Source organism: Calidris pugnax, unplaced genomic scaffold, assembly GCF_001431845.1.
Source record: "Calidris pugnax isolate Ruff unplaced genomic scaffold, ASM143184v1 scaffold56, whole genome shotgun sequence".
NCBI lineage: Eukaryota > Metazoa > Chordata > Aves > Charadriiformes > Scolopacidae > Calidris > Calidris pugnax.
Genome location: NW_015090839.1, coordinates 13,576,892 through 13,592,472, shown reverse-complemented (window position 1 = coordinate 13,592,472; position 15,581 = coordinate 13,576,892). Strand labels below are relative to the sequence as shown.

Genomic DNA, 15,581 nt, shown 5'->3' with positions numbered 1-15,581 from the left:
GTAAAGTTTTCCACAAGAACTAAGCTTGGTATATTAAATATAGAGAGTACTACACACAAACACAGATGCACACATTCCCCTTTTCTACTGTCCAAAGCAATTACACCGCCCACATTCAATATCCTTTACCCACAGCCTGCAAAGTACAGTACTGGCACAGGTTATTCACTATCATCTGTAAAGTAACCTACGCCAGTTTTTAATGCACAACGGAAATCTGGTTTGCTCCCAGCTGCTGGTATAATAATTACTGTCCTATGGTTGCTAAGAGATACTCTGCATTTTTTTCCAAGACTACTAAAACATTTCTGTGCGCGCAGGCAAAAGGATGCTGGGTAAAGCAATAAAATGACTCCAGCTGTAGCTCTCCAGCAGAATTCAAAGCCAGATGACAGCTGTAGAGAAAATGAAAACCAGACTGAGCTTCTCTTCTTCAAATTTTCTCTCCTTACTTCTCCCAGTTTGCCAGAGTTAAGTCTGGGAGAGAATTCAACATTGTTCTGCAAACATTGTTAAAAATGTTCTGCTCTAAGTAAGTTTAATGATTACACAGAAGGATGGATGAGAGGCCACATTTCCGTTGCATCCTAGTTCTTGTATTTACTTCCCATGAGGCCTGAAAATCTGCTGTTTGATGCTAACCAACACAAGAAGCTTAAATGTTTTTTCCTTAATTTTTAACTGTGAATAAATGATATGGGTTTCAAAGACATTTGAATAACTTCCTTCTGCTTTAGCTATTTTTAAGACTGATGGAGCAACTACTTTCATATTTGGCAAAGAAACTCTATTATAATCAGGTATATATTTCTGACATCAACTGAAATATTACCTAGATTAAACTGTATAAAACATTCAGAGTAAAGTAAAAAAATATGGCATTTAACATGCCTCTTTCTTCCAAGGCCGTTCTACCTGAATATATAAAGTATATTAGAGGTTTTTAGAGATTCCAAGGAAGGAACTAATAAATTAAAACACAAAGTGTAACTGAGGAAATAAGAGAGAGATGGAGATGTGAAGAGGATGGTAGGGATACTGGTGAGGAAAAAAAATAAATATAATTTCCTTCTCTTTTTTGAATACTACTCCACAAAAAAAGCTTAATAAACCAAGTAATTTTGGCACAATATATTATTAGGTTTATTTTAAATGGATAATATCAATTAGTATTGCATTGAGTTCTACAAACTTCACCTAGCCAATTTATTAAGTGCACTACATAGTGCTAATCTTTGGTTGTTTATCATGTAGTATTTTCTTCTCCACAAAACCAACACAGCATCAAGGGTAAATCATTTTACGTTTTCTTACAAATCATAAAGTCGAGTTATTTTTGTAAAATAAAAATTCTGTGAACCTTTTGTTATAGACAAAATAAACCCGATGCACTAAATAGTGCATTTACAAAGAGCTCACTAAATAGTGTGTTTACAATGGGACACATTAACCATTTCTGTCCTCCTTGCCTGCACCAGAACCATGTAAGACGCATGTGACCTCCAGGGCTTTTCACCTTCGTATTGACAAAAAACCCAACGCACCTAGTTCTGAAAGAACAAGGCAAACTTTTTTTCTGCTTATAATTTACCAGTCTACAGCTTTCTGCTGCCAGTAGTAAGAAACTCAAAAGTGTAAGTGCCCCATTTCATATTATTTCAAACCTGTTAAAATGTGTTGGTAGCCTATAAATAACACCAGTATGGCTGAATCAATAAAACCTGAGAGAAATGAAGACTCAACTGCTCTATTTTTCAGTACTCAAAAGCAAGACGTTCACATTTCAGTGCCCAAAACCCACATAATACTTTTAAATGCACAAGTTCTAGATTGCATTTTAAGAAAAAAAATATATCTGATTTTCACATTTTTTCAGTTGAGCTAGAGAAGTTCTAGAGCAAGAAGTTTACATTTCGTAGAGGCAAAGAATCTGAACCAGTCTTTGAATAAACAAGAAACTGACTTAGACAAGCTGCTTCTCTACTGCAGTCAAAATGCCTGGTTTTATACCAAAAAATCCAAACCTACCAAAACAAATGCCCAGTGTATATTTCCATGTAAGTATATATACATACTCAGGATCCATTTACCAACAGTACAGGAAGTCAAATAGCTCTGCATTAACTCGTTTGTGGATTTCTATTTGAAATTAATCTTGTAAGACTAAGGCTTATTCAATGATACAAACAATTTGCATACAATATGCTCTTTAAACAACTAAGAGTAATTGTAATCATTTAAGCATCCTTTACATCTTAAGTGATACTAAAATTTTAACATTATTTGTGAACAAATCTAAAGAGCATCTAAAGAAGCTATAATGAAGCTATGTCTTCTTAAAATGATCAATTTGATCTTCAGTTAGAAGACTGATTTCTCTGTGAGATTTTATTTAAATAATGTTTAAAAAAAGAAAATCCAGTGACCCAAGTGTCCTGGTTTCAGCTGGGATAGAGTTAACTGTCTTTCTGGTAGCTGCTGTGCTTTGGATTTAGTATAAGAATAATGTTGATAACAGAAATTCTTTCAATTGTTGCTAAGTAATGTTGATGTTAGTCAAGGACTTTTTTCAGCTTCCCCTAGAAGCTGAGAGGGAGCACAGACAGGAGAAGTTGGCCAAAGGAATATTCTGTAGCACAGACATCCCACCCCAAAGGGGGTAGGGATCAGTGATCGCTGCTTGGGACAGGCTGGACAACTGATCTTTGAGTGGTGATGGCAACTTTTGTTGTATCACTTCATTTTGTATATTCTTGTGCTATTATTATTATTGCTACTTTCATTTTCCATTATTGTTCTATTAAACTGTCTTACTAGCCAGTAAAGTAACTTAGGAAGCATGTGTTGCTTTCTTCATCACTATCATCTTAATTTTTTGAAAAAACACTGCAAATGAAATTTATGTACAAACCACATGCTCTATTCATACTTCAAATATGCACTAAATACAGAACTCCTGCCGTGTGAGATAACTAAAACAGCATAGGCAAAGCACCTTGACAGCAGATGATAGAACTGACAAAGACCTATTAACATTAATATTTTCAAACGTATCTTGATGACATCCTGGGGACTTCACCTACCACGCTAGCTAATGAAGAAAGAAATGAAACTGAAGAGTACAAATACATGACAGTTACTACAGGGTATAGACAAAAGTGTAAGTGCATTAACAAACATGCTGTGAAAAGTGTCATGGATTAGGTCGCACTGGCCACTCAAACCAGGCCAAAAATAAGTGTGAAATAACCCTTTTCTCTTTTTGATATCCTGCATTTTAGGAACAACTTCTAACTACTTAATATTTTTTAATTAAACGGAAGAGCTCCACTGCTTGATCTTTTGTACTCCATTCCTTAGAGGTTACAAATTACAATTCTGGAAGACTGTTCTGATGAAACATCATCCCATTGCCCTCATATCTGTGAACCTGCTCTTTAACATTCTTGCCACACTCTAAAATGCCTTTGTACAGATATACTCCTAAACTTACTCAAAAATACTACTAGAGACTTGGGAAAACAGCTTATAGAATAAAAGGGGTGGGGTAAAAAATACTATTAGGCCTACATCATCTATTTACATATCTAAATATATCTATATCTACAAAGAACAAATGATGTAAATACACTTTTCTCCACTTTAGCAATAACAAACTTTGTAAATATAAAGAATTCTAGATGTTTTCTTCAATTTTGGCATCCTTATATAGAAATGTAATAACTCGGCAGCATAATCAAGAGGTAATTAGTTTCCTCTAATCTCATTAGGCCTGTAGAAATTGCTCAATTATTAATCCTTGCAACAAAGCATGTTTAAACAAGTCTTTTAAAAGCTGATTAAGGATTGCATTAACTTTGGCACACATTTCCTCTACCCTGTCAAAACCTCATTCCCATTTTAAATCCAAAATATCTAATATTTATAGTCATTTTACTTTAAAGTGACTTAAAATAAAGCACTGCAAATAAAGAACAACAGGTGGTTGCACAGCCAACACTTACAGAGAGATACATTTCTTCTACCATAAAATGGAGAGAAATCAGGATTCTCTTCTGCATTGCCACTGCATTGCAGTATCCTACCATGATTTTATTCTTACCCATATCTTCAAAGTAGGCTGCTAATTTTCTTCATTTTTGTGTTCATTTTGTGCAGAGGTTCTACATTGCACCTATCTATACCAATAAAGAATTGAATATTGCATAAACAACAAAACTCTTTCCCTCAAGAAACCACTTAGGAATACTATCAGTTTTCTAAATAGTCACTAAGAACCCTGAGTCAACGTGCTTCTGTATCAGCTTTATATTAATTTAAATATCTGCACTCTGAAAACTGAATGTATTTGAATAAAGCCAAGACTTGCCCTGAAACCGTGAATAGGAAAGAAGAGATGACAAGCACACACAGACACAAGTAGGTTTTTACTCAGTTGTGTTACAGCTGTTTGCTATATATATGTATCCAAAATATTTGTCCATACTGGCTTTTTAATTACACGGATTCTTGGATATTACCAAGTGCTACACTTCAGTGTTACAGTACGTGATATGGTATTTGTGTAAAGCACTACAGCTCTGAAGCACAGCAGGAGATAACTTTTTACCTCTTATGCCATTATGACCTATTGAAATTGAAAGGTGCAAATTAGGGATCGATAAAAATTTGAATCTCAACAAGTGACTGCTTTATCTTCAGTGTGTTTTTAAAAATGATCTGAACTTCTGTTCCTGTTTGGACTAGGTACTTTTAACTGTTGCCTCAGCACTCTCAATGTTAGAAGTGTCTATCACTGCAGAGTGAAATCTAGGGAAACAAATAGAATATGCATGAAAAAGAAGATTCCTGACCCCTCTTTTTTTCTTTTTTTAATCGCACAGAAGAATATTTCATGTTTCCGTGAGTTCAAGGAGGACACAAAGCCTAGAACAGACATCATAAACTTAAAAATTAAACTCAGGATGGTTAATCATCCTATTGATTAAATATTGTCTACTCAGTTTATGACAGACAATATCGTAAATCCTCTAGATAACTGTTCTGGAACTTATTTCATTAAACAGAATTTTGCTATTGCTCTTATTTTCCTTATTCTCATTAATGAAAACAAAAATTGCTCAATTGATTTCTTCAAAAAATAACTGCACAATTAATTTAAAAATTTAAATACTCACTTGAAAGCAGTCCTCTGCCACTTCAACATCATTTTGGGAGGGTGGATAACCTACAGAAAAAGTAAAAACACAAAACCAAAATAGACAAAGTTATTTTCTTTTTCTTTACAGTTTACTGCTTCCAGTAGTCCACACATCATCCTTCAATATTGAGCTATGATAATATAAATATGCTTGTTTACTTTTTTTAGCCAGTAGATCACTGTATTTCAAGTTGATTTTAATAAATGCCATTCATTTCTACATTCTGTATTTTATATGCTGAGCGCTCCCAGCCACACTCCTCTCTATTGCTCACTTTCTTGTAAAAGCATTTCCAAAGTGTTATCAGAAGTCAGAGGCAACAATATTCTTGTTAATGTAGCATTTTGAAAATTAAAGGCAGATACACTTGGTTGTCATGAATGCACACTGTGCTATGTTTTGCTACAAATCAGCAGAAATTGGGACTGAGAGACCCTAAGAGAGAAAAGGACTCCTATATTGTCTAATTATTTCTCTTACAGGGATTATGGACAACATCAGCACAATTCAAAAGAAGTCATTCTAGCATGTCAAAAAGCATTTCCCTTCAGAAACCTGTTTCTCCCTTTGCTAATACAGCAACACACATTAAATCCCTAAACTTACAGCACAGGATATTTTGTTTAAATTTTCCCTTTTGAGTTACTTTTTACAAGCCTGAAAGAGATATTCTTTCCATTCAATAGATACCTGTTCTCTCCCCTCCCTTCCTTTCTCCATCCAGCAATACATTTATCATATTTTTCAGCTCAAAATCAAGGCTTGATGATCTTTAGTTTGCTCACTAGTTTCCACAAGGCCAGTGAAGCTCTGGCACCAGTCAGCCATATTAATATGAGAGTAAATTCTTCTACCATCCCATATAAACCTGTCCTCAGAACTACTCTGCCAGCTGTTAGTAAATAAATAAGACCATAAACTGAAACTATTTGCAGATAAAAAGAGAACTCAACGGCTCTCAAATCATTCAATTCCATAGCTTATCCCCTTACACAGAAGCTGTAACAAGCGCATGAGAAGATGATCCAAGTAAGCCACTATGACACTCTAGCTTCCTCCATTTCTTCATCTCTAAAAAAGAGCCAATGCTTTTATACAGGGATGTTTCCGGGAATTATCTTATTAGTGTTTGTGAAACAATGTAAACAACTTAGACACTTGGATGAATGGCACTTTAGAAATGCCAGAAGTACTATTTAAAAACTGTTCAAATCTCAGTATGTTATAGATCAATCCACATCCTTAAACACTGTCAGCATTAACATTATGGAAAGTGCTTTGACTTATTTACTAAACACTCCAAACACCCCCTCTCCCCACCATCCCCTTCACCTGAAATATGTACCTTGAGAAATATCCTCTACTGCTCTCCGAATGCCTCTGTCAAATGCTCTTGCATCAGCAGGACTCTGAAATGTGAGGCCAAACTTCTTGTCATCAATCTTCCAGTGGTAAAAAGTAGGAGTAACTTTGTTGTAAACGAGGTCCTTCTTTAATGTGCATTCCAAGACCACCTTCCAGAAAGAAGACAGGAGGAAAAGATATCACTGACTCATATATCAAACTTGAGAATAAAATGTAGTCTTCGTGAATTACCTGAAAACATACATCATGAGAGCAGATCAAAGTCTCTGTTTAAATTTCTTCCTGTTAACACGGATGTAATGTTTCCATTATGGCCAAACCATTGGCTAACACTTGCTGGCAGGTGACATGGGTTAAGGACACTATTTGTATACCCAGTGAATCTTCCCAGCCTCAGACTTGCTACATGTTCAGCAAATCAAACAGGCCACACCCTGAAAAAATATTGCTGTGCTGATATCAAGTGTTACTGTATCACTGGGAATTTTATTAAAATTAAGTTACAATTAAAATTGTAAAATTTTTGAGCACTGGGCTAACTTTATGGTACATTCAGGTGATACCAGTTTCCTCCCAGAAAGGCTACTACACAAGAGAAAATAATACAGGAGAATTGTTTTAAAACCTGAAATTAACCAAAACTAAAATCTTTTTGTATGTATTACTGCCTGTACCTAGACACAAATATGTTTATGTCTCATGTTCTACTATATTGAAAACAGTAATTAGGAATAGTTAACAGAATTATTTGGCTACAAAACCATTACAGATATACACGCACATTCAGTTAGGAAGCAAAGTCGCAGTCTTTACAGCATTGCCCCACTTAAAATCGAGACAATTTAAAGATGTATTTGCATATTTAATTTTCCTGCAAAAATTATTTTGTACAACATTGTTACATCGAATGTTTCTCAATTAAAAAAAATGCAAGATGAACAAGAAAGCACAGAGGGACATGTACTGATCTGCTCCTGTCGTACTAGGTACAGTAAAACACACAGCAAGGCAACCTGTGGCTCTCCATTACTAACACATTCTCAAATCCTGTACTGAGAGGTGAATGAGGAACTGTAATATTCTGTCATTCCAACATTATTGTTTTCATTTTTAATTGTTACATATACAGCTTTTTTAAGAAAAAGATTCCTTTCCAGTATGTGGAAAAATGAGCTTAATTATAAACTGAGAAAAAAAAAATAATCTCCAAATGTCAAAAAAGTGACTGTCTGTACTAGATTATTCGTATATACCCTTTGTGTTCTTCCTCTCCTTTTCTTGCCTAATTATTAGAGGCAAAGAGGTTTTTTTCCCCTGCTCTTCATTATTTATTCCCCCTACCCTACACCCCACCACTAATCATCTCAAGTTTTACTGCCTTTTAGCTCTGTCTCTAGAAGGATGACATTCTTTCCACACGCATAAACTCTTTCAGCATTAAAGTAATTTTTGTTACTCCACTCTGAATTCCCTAAATGGTCAACAATATGTAGATACAACTGCCTACAAGAAAGCATAAGAAGGAATCTAACTATTTGCTGTAGAAGCGCAAGAAAAGGTGCTGCAGCAAAAAAAAAAAAAAGGTCTAAGGTTTATTAAAAGATCATTCTTTGCTCCTTTTGATGATTTCAAACTCCTCTTTTCAGGAGGAAGCAAGTTTAAGAATGAAGATTTCTCCCATCACTGCATTTTCTAGGTCTGTGAGCACTTTTGGAGGATCTCTAATATATTAAACACCCTCTATTTTCACACTGTATTTTGTGTGCAGTTTCACCCAAAATATCAACAAAAAGTAATGCAAGAACTGATTTTATAGCATCTCAATGAACACCTGCTCTCAAAGGAGTTACTCTGTATCACTTTATACTGAAAATACATACCTGTGTGACAAATATTTTTACAAGATGGTAACACTGGAGATAAACTATGGGAGTAAAACTGAAGTAAACTCCAGTCATAGAAGCCATCCCACCCCCGTGGGGATTCATCCCTCCATGATGCCAGTAAGATCACAGCCCTGCAGGTGTGTGCAGGTCTCTAACTCCTCTTGCTCATTCCCCAGGCTACCTGCATTTGCATAGAGGGATTTAAGTTGGGACTCTGATGAGCTTTCCTGGCTGGAATTCCCCTGTGCTGCACTCCAGGTGCTCTCCCGCTGACCAGTGGTCCTTCTCCAGGCTCTGGGCATCTCTTGCTGGCACTGGCATCAAACTGGTAGGACTGGGATGGGTTGAAGTTCCCCCCTTGGCCACCAACTTTTGTTTAAAGCCCTCTTCAAGCCAGCCTTGGGATCAAGCACTGTGACCCAAGCACACACATGCTACGTGTGGCCCCAGTGCCACCATGACCCTGGAATATGATTATTCTTCTGCGTGCGATGTTTTTTCAGTGCAAAAGGTAAGATGATCTAAGGACTGTACTACAGTCCATCAGAATGAATCTTTTATCAAACTTTAAAGCCAATTTAAAAAATAAATGATAAATTTTTTTGAACTGCAGATTTTTGGAAGAGAACAGTACTTATATCTAGTTTCAGCTTGTATCTCTCCCTTCACACAATTACCTTTTCTTCAAAAGCAAGATTTTAAACTTTAATTTGTCACTCCTGACACATGATCTGAAAGATACTAGCCTCTTTTTTTTTTTTTCCCCTTCAGTAAAACCTTGTACGGCAAAGGACTGCAGAAGAAAACAGAGCAGAGAAGTCTATTAGACTTTTCATTCAAGAATGTAAGATTCACCGAAGCCTAAAAAAGCTTGAGCCTAATGTATGTTTAACGCTAGTGCTATTAAGATAGAAGAGAGCTACTGTAAACACAGTAAGAGAGAGCACCAGACCTGACCAGGTTAGGAGGGAGTGTGATTGTTCCAAGCAGACAGGCTGGAGCCAGATCTAGGAAGGCGAGTATAATAAAGGAGGAAACGTGCAATTATATCAAAGTCTTCACAAAATACCCTTACATTCCAACGCAGATCTAAACAACCTGAGCAAACTAGCAGGGAGCATTCCCTCTCCTAAATTAATTCCACGGTGCCACCACTTTGATTTTCTTCTCAGATAACTAGGATGCTTTTTGTGAACCCCATGAGAGGTTTTAAATAGCTCAGTACTGCACGAAGGTTTTGGAAGCTCTACGTGTAGCCTGAAGCTGGATCGTAAAAGGGCCAATAGCAATCTAACTCTCAGGTACATAAAGGAAACGATGAGAAGCCTCCCCCTAACAAGGAACTTCAATATTTGATGTTAAGTCCCAAAGTATTTAATTTATAGAGCTGACTTAAAGACTGAGATCTCCAGTCCTAATTAAATGCCCACATATCCTATAAAATATACGGAGAGATCTGGCCCATTGCAGTTGCAGTGTGGTGTAGGAAGCAGGATGTGGAAAAGCAGCAACTAAAGCTAGTTTACAAGAAACTATAAGAGAAGAGATAAGGTATCTCTCATTCTTTTTGAGTATAACCATTTAATAGGCATCTGGAAGATACCTCCATCAAATACCCCACGTATGGATTTCAAGTTGCTTTGGAGTAAGTTCCACCCTTCTACTGACACATAGGTTGACCAGTAACACTGGCATTATGTTCCCCAGGTATCGTAGGTAAAAGCCATGGATAAGAATTCCATTTGTTCTCCAACCTGAGGTATTTCAAAACCCACGCTTCCCTGCGTTCCAGAAAAGCACTCCAAGATCCACTCTATGGGTTTTCCAGCGTAAAGGAATTTCTGTACTTCTTCTGGAAGCTAAGCCATTTCATGAAATAATAGACTTACTGGCCAGAGGAAATAAAAATATAATCTAGTTATAAAGGTATTTTAACAGTGTGTAATGTGACAGGGAGGGGAAGACTCCATTTGTAAGCATTACTTCCATTTTTAAGGAAGGTCTTGTTGCATACTGTGCAACTTTGTTGTTAATTCATTAGGCTGTTGCTGTTGCTTTTAAGTGCGTTATTTGAAGTCTGAGGAAATACATGCATAAATAGCTTCCTTTTACTCCATTACCAGAGCATCGCTGGCTTTTCAGTATTCTTCCTCACAGCGTAAGCCTGTATTTGTTAGTTAGCTGAGTTTTATTCAACACACATTGGAGTGATGTTCTTCCCAGCTGCATTTCTTCCATCTTTTATCCCATGTTTTTGAGGGGCTGACTTCAAACAGCAGCTTCCTACAACTGCAGTAACATCAAAATCTGCCCCGACAGACTAGTAGGTCACATTTGGAGCAGGAGAGATGGACACAGGACAGGAGACACACAATAAAATGGGGAAAAAACAAAACAAAACAAAAACTTGTTCAGGAGAATAATGGCTTGGAAAACATGTTCATACTAACATGAGCTAGATTTTGGACAGCAAAAGGAGCAGGTAGATTTAAGCCTTCTCCCAGAAATGGAAACGAAACAAGGCTTGTGCAGGAGAGAGCAAACAGATCAGGAGGCTGATGGCTGCGACATTTTCATCTGCGTGCGGGAGAAACATTAAACCAGCCTTCAGTTCTGAGCATTTTATTACCCTCGGATTCCACAGGCAAGCTGTGAATGTCGAAAGTATTAAGAGTTAAGGGAAAATTGTCAAGTATTTCTAAATGCAATTAAGCTCCTCAAAACCAGCCTCAATAAGGCTAAAAAAAGTTCTAAAGGGAACTACTGCAAAGTGAGGAAGGAACTGCAGGTGCACATAGCTGTGCGGGAACACAGGGTACTCTGCTAATAGCACTACGCCTCGCTGAAACAACTGAGTCAGCAGAATTTCTATTTATATGCTCCCTTCCTACAACAGTCACAGTCGAGGCAAAAAACTCAGCAGTCCTGCCTCCAGGGAGAAACTGGTATGCTTGAGAAAGAGTCAGCAGTAGGGAATAAGAAGTAATTCTACCTTTTAAGCTCACACAGGAGTTGTAAGTTATTGGCAGAAAATAGTAAGTTCTTGATAAAGTCATTAAGATGGAGGTTTTGCGCTTTCCCCACTTCTCTTTGTTCCCACAGGAAGACATCCTCTATCTCCCCCCCTTCACAAACCCATTTGGCACAGAAGAAACCAGGCAAGTCTTCATCAGCCAATTTTGTCTTCTGCAGGTCTGCATGTAGAAACAGCTGAGATGCTACAGCACAGGCTTCCTTTTGTGAGGATAACTTTTGTGATACTATTTAACACAAGTTTATTACTAGTAATTTACTTAATATACCTGATAAACCACATCAGTTTGGGGGCCTGTCAGCTTCATGCTTTCTTCCAGTACAAAAGTTGTTTTCATGTAAAATGGCTGCTTTTTCTCATAGCCAAATTGCACAACTAACTGAATCATTACTGAGTAATTCATTCAGATTTTGTGTTTTTAACAAGTTTATCTCATTTTCCAACACTCCTATTAAACACAATATCATTGATGTATAAATAGGTTAACAGGAAGCTTTAACTTTAACCCTTTACTGGAAAAAAAGAACTGAATAGAAAAACGTTTCCCCAAATGGATGGAAATCTGCAATGAAAAAAATAAGTTTTAAAGATTCCAAGAGATCAACATGCTTGCTTCTAGAAATGCATAATATTACACCTAAAACATATAATTGGCTCTTTAGGTATATAAACCTTGATATAGATAAAAGCTCAGCAACAGCGTTAGACTGACACTATGAATTTACTTTCTGGTCTAGAAGCAACAATAAGCAAATATCTATTCTTAGGTCATATGTAGTTTTAACAGCAACACTAAATGGATGTAAATTGTTACCGTTTTATCCCTGAGTCGTTCTCCATGGATAAGAAAATCAGCACAGCTATTCTCTTCCTGGGGAATGACTTTGAAGACTGTGACACAGCTTAGTCCACCCCCTCCGAGTGGTAACCATCCACCACTTGAGTCATCCCGGGTCATCACCACAGCTCGCACTCGTGCATAACTATTACTGGAAGAGATGCAAAAGAAGAAATTAGTTTTCCATAAATGCAAACCAGCTAAGTCTGGTTAAAAAAAGCAAAACAAAACAAAAACCAACAAAAAAAAAAATCAACAAAGCAAAACAACAAATCCACAACCAAGATCACGATAATTAACATCATGGAGGTTTAGTCACCACTTCCATAACAGTCACCTAGAAGAAACCAATCTAAGACTACCCTCTAAAAAATGTTCCTCTGTACTTTTATGCGTTCATTAGGACTTCATGGAATTCACATGTGATTTCTTGTAAAGAAACTTAATCAGACAATATAGTTCCTCAGAGTCAAAACTGACATTCTTCTAAAAACTTCAGAGGCAGTGACCTATCTACAGAGGGCCACGGGCGGGAAGGGAGTAAGAATCAACTCCCGATTTATTTTCGACTAATCATGAAGCCAGTCAGCCACCATGAAATTGCACAGAAAAGAGAACAAGAAAGCAGAAAGAGGTCAGGCCTTCTGCCACTGAAATCTAAACAAGAACAGGCTTCTAGCCAGAAACCCCGCTCCCCTTGGTCCCTCCCTCCTCCCCACGCACACAACCCGTCCTTTGCAAGGGAAGGTCAGGACACACACGCTGCGGGGTTTGACAACAGAACCAGTTACAGCTACTTAAAACCTACTATTTGCAGTGTCTACCAGCCGGTCCTCTCCTGTATTCACAGGGTGTGGAAAATTACTTGCATTTTACAATTTAACAGTTTTTTCCATCATTTAGCATTTTTATAAAATAAACAAATGGTTATCACTTCATTACTTAAAAGCCAAATTCCTTTTTCAGTGTCTCGGAAAAAGAGGTTTGGCGATCTTTTCTCTCTCAGCTTTTATTTATTTATTTTAAATTAAATGATGTGTTTTAGTTTTGGTTATGAATTTGCTGCTACACTGGTTGGAAAACCCCATAGTTTACCAAGGAAGTTATAGGATCCTACATCTGAAGTATGATTTACTGCATGAATGTAATAGTGCACGAATAAGTATTCTGACACTTTAAAAGAAATAAGCTTCACAATGTCTTTTGCAATGTATTTCTGATTGAGGGTTGAACTACTTATGCCAGTTAGCATCAGTGATGTCAAATTTAAGGACTGGACAGGAAATTAGGAGAGGACAAAGTTACTCCTTCTGTACCAAATTATTTGTGATATAACCACTCACCAAACGGTTGTATTTTAAAAAAGATCACTGCTTTATCTCCCCACCAATGTCCCAAAATAAGTGAAGGTAGGCTTTTTTGCGTAATTAATATATTACGTTCTCACACACACATATGATTCACACATATGATTCACTTATATATATAAAAGAATTTTGCTGCAAGCATCTAAAACTTAAATACATAACAGTTTGCAAAATGGAAAATAAGACTATCCAATTTTAGCTTACAGGCAAGTGAATTTCTTCATAGAGATTTTGTTTGCCCCCCAAACAAAAAAAAAACCCCAGCCTCCTCCTCCTCCTAAACCTCATAGTTAAAATGACAGTTCAGTCAATGTTTCTCACCATTTCTGTACCAACATCTTTTAGTAACTCCTCCCACACAGCAGACAAATATAATCAAGAAAAATCCAGTCCTTCGTTGTACTCATCTATCAATTCTAATATCTGCAAATTAAAATGGCTCTATCTTGATGCTTAATAAGAATAGTGAAAGTTGAATAACTCAATGGTCTCTATCACTGCATTTCATTCACAGGTAAATTCATGTTATAATTGTACACTCTAAGACACAGGTAGCCATTTATCTCTTGTTTCTCTCAGGTGAAGAACCTTTTCTGACAGAAGCTGAGGATACCAGGACTTTCTTCTGAAACAGTAAGAAACATGATGCACTAACTGATTAAACCTACACACCCTCTTTGCCATCCTCCATTCAAACGAACCACAAATTTAGCTGTAAAGTTATTCATTCTGTGAATTTCATCGTAAATCTGAATTGGAGCTTCCTTTTGTATACCAACAGATCACAGCAAGAACTCGGTAAAGCATCATTTTGAGTTATCACAAAATTTCACTTAGGCTACATGAGAAAACTTGAACCACAACATTTTTATTTTTTTTAAATGAAAGTTTACACTCCACATCCATTTTTTTTTCAATAACTGCTAGGGAGAAGCAAAGATGGATGATACCTCAATGGCTTAGCTACTTCCATTTGTCAGAAGTTTTCTGTCAGTATTGAGGTTTTTTTCCTCCTTTCCCTATACAGAGATGCCTAGTCTGGTCTACTTAACAATCATGTTTTGCTTCCATATTTTCTATTCTTTTAACTGTTTTAAACAACACTTATCTTTTCAAATATTCAGAAACTACCTTCAAACCCACTGCATTAGTGCAAGAGCAAAAATAAAAGCCCCTAACATGTAATATTTAATCAATAACCTCTTAAATTGAAACAAAAGAATTTTTCCAACCACTCTCCCTCTAAATTAACTAGACAAAGTCATTACTGTACTTGCAAAGCCAAAGACTGAAATTGCTTAGTTTTGAGTTGTTTGGTTTTTTTAATCTTATTTTTTATATTTTAAAGGAACTCAGAATTGGTAATGACAGCTATTTTTAGTACCAATACAAAGCTGGTCTGCAATTAGCCGCAAAGGAGCAGCAGGACTTACAATGGATTTCCATTTCCAGAATCCTCTGCAAACAAAACAGCATCTGCCTTGTCCCTCTACTGGTGCTCCCCAAACCACCCAGATCTCTTGGGTCGCTGTAGGTGTTATAGCCCTGTCTTCTTAGGGGAATTTTAGAACAAATTGCTAAAATTCCAGTGTGTAGGAAAGAGGGCAAACACAGCGCCGCTACTAGAGCCTGATATTTTTGCCTGCTCTTGCATGTGCAGCAGCTCTATCAGGAATATCTAAACAAAAGAAAACCCAGTGAACCTGGAAATCAGTTAAATTCGTATGAAACCTTTTACTAGAGATACCATGAGCACAGGAAATGTAGCATGAAGAGCAGAATTGCAACAACACACCCAAACCTACTGTACCACACCCAACCTTTCCTGAGACCTCTGATTTTGGTTGTGGCCACTGGAAACTCTTGAGGCAGAGCAAGGTTTCCAGGAAA

At 36.8% G+C, this 15,581-nt stretch overlaps 1 protein-coding gene across 1 annotated transcript in view; it reads right to left on the bottom strand.

Moving 5' to 3' along the window:
• The window catches only part of SPRED1 (sprouty-related, EVH1 domain containing 1), a 61,368-nt gene that overhangs the window by 14,096 nt on the left and 31,691 nt on the right, over positions 1–15,581 (bottom strand). The window contains exons 2-4 of the mRNA XM_014941924.1: positions 12,301–12,475; positions 6,547–6,715; positions 5,178–5,227 (exon numbers count right to left, since the gene is read on the bottom strand). Of these exons, the coding sequence (XP_014797410.1) occupies positions 5,178–5,227; positions 6,547–6,715; positions 12,301–12,475 (394 nt within the window). The remainder of the gene's footprint in view (positions 1–5,177; positions 5,228–6,546; positions 6,716–12,300; positions 12,476–15,581) is intronic.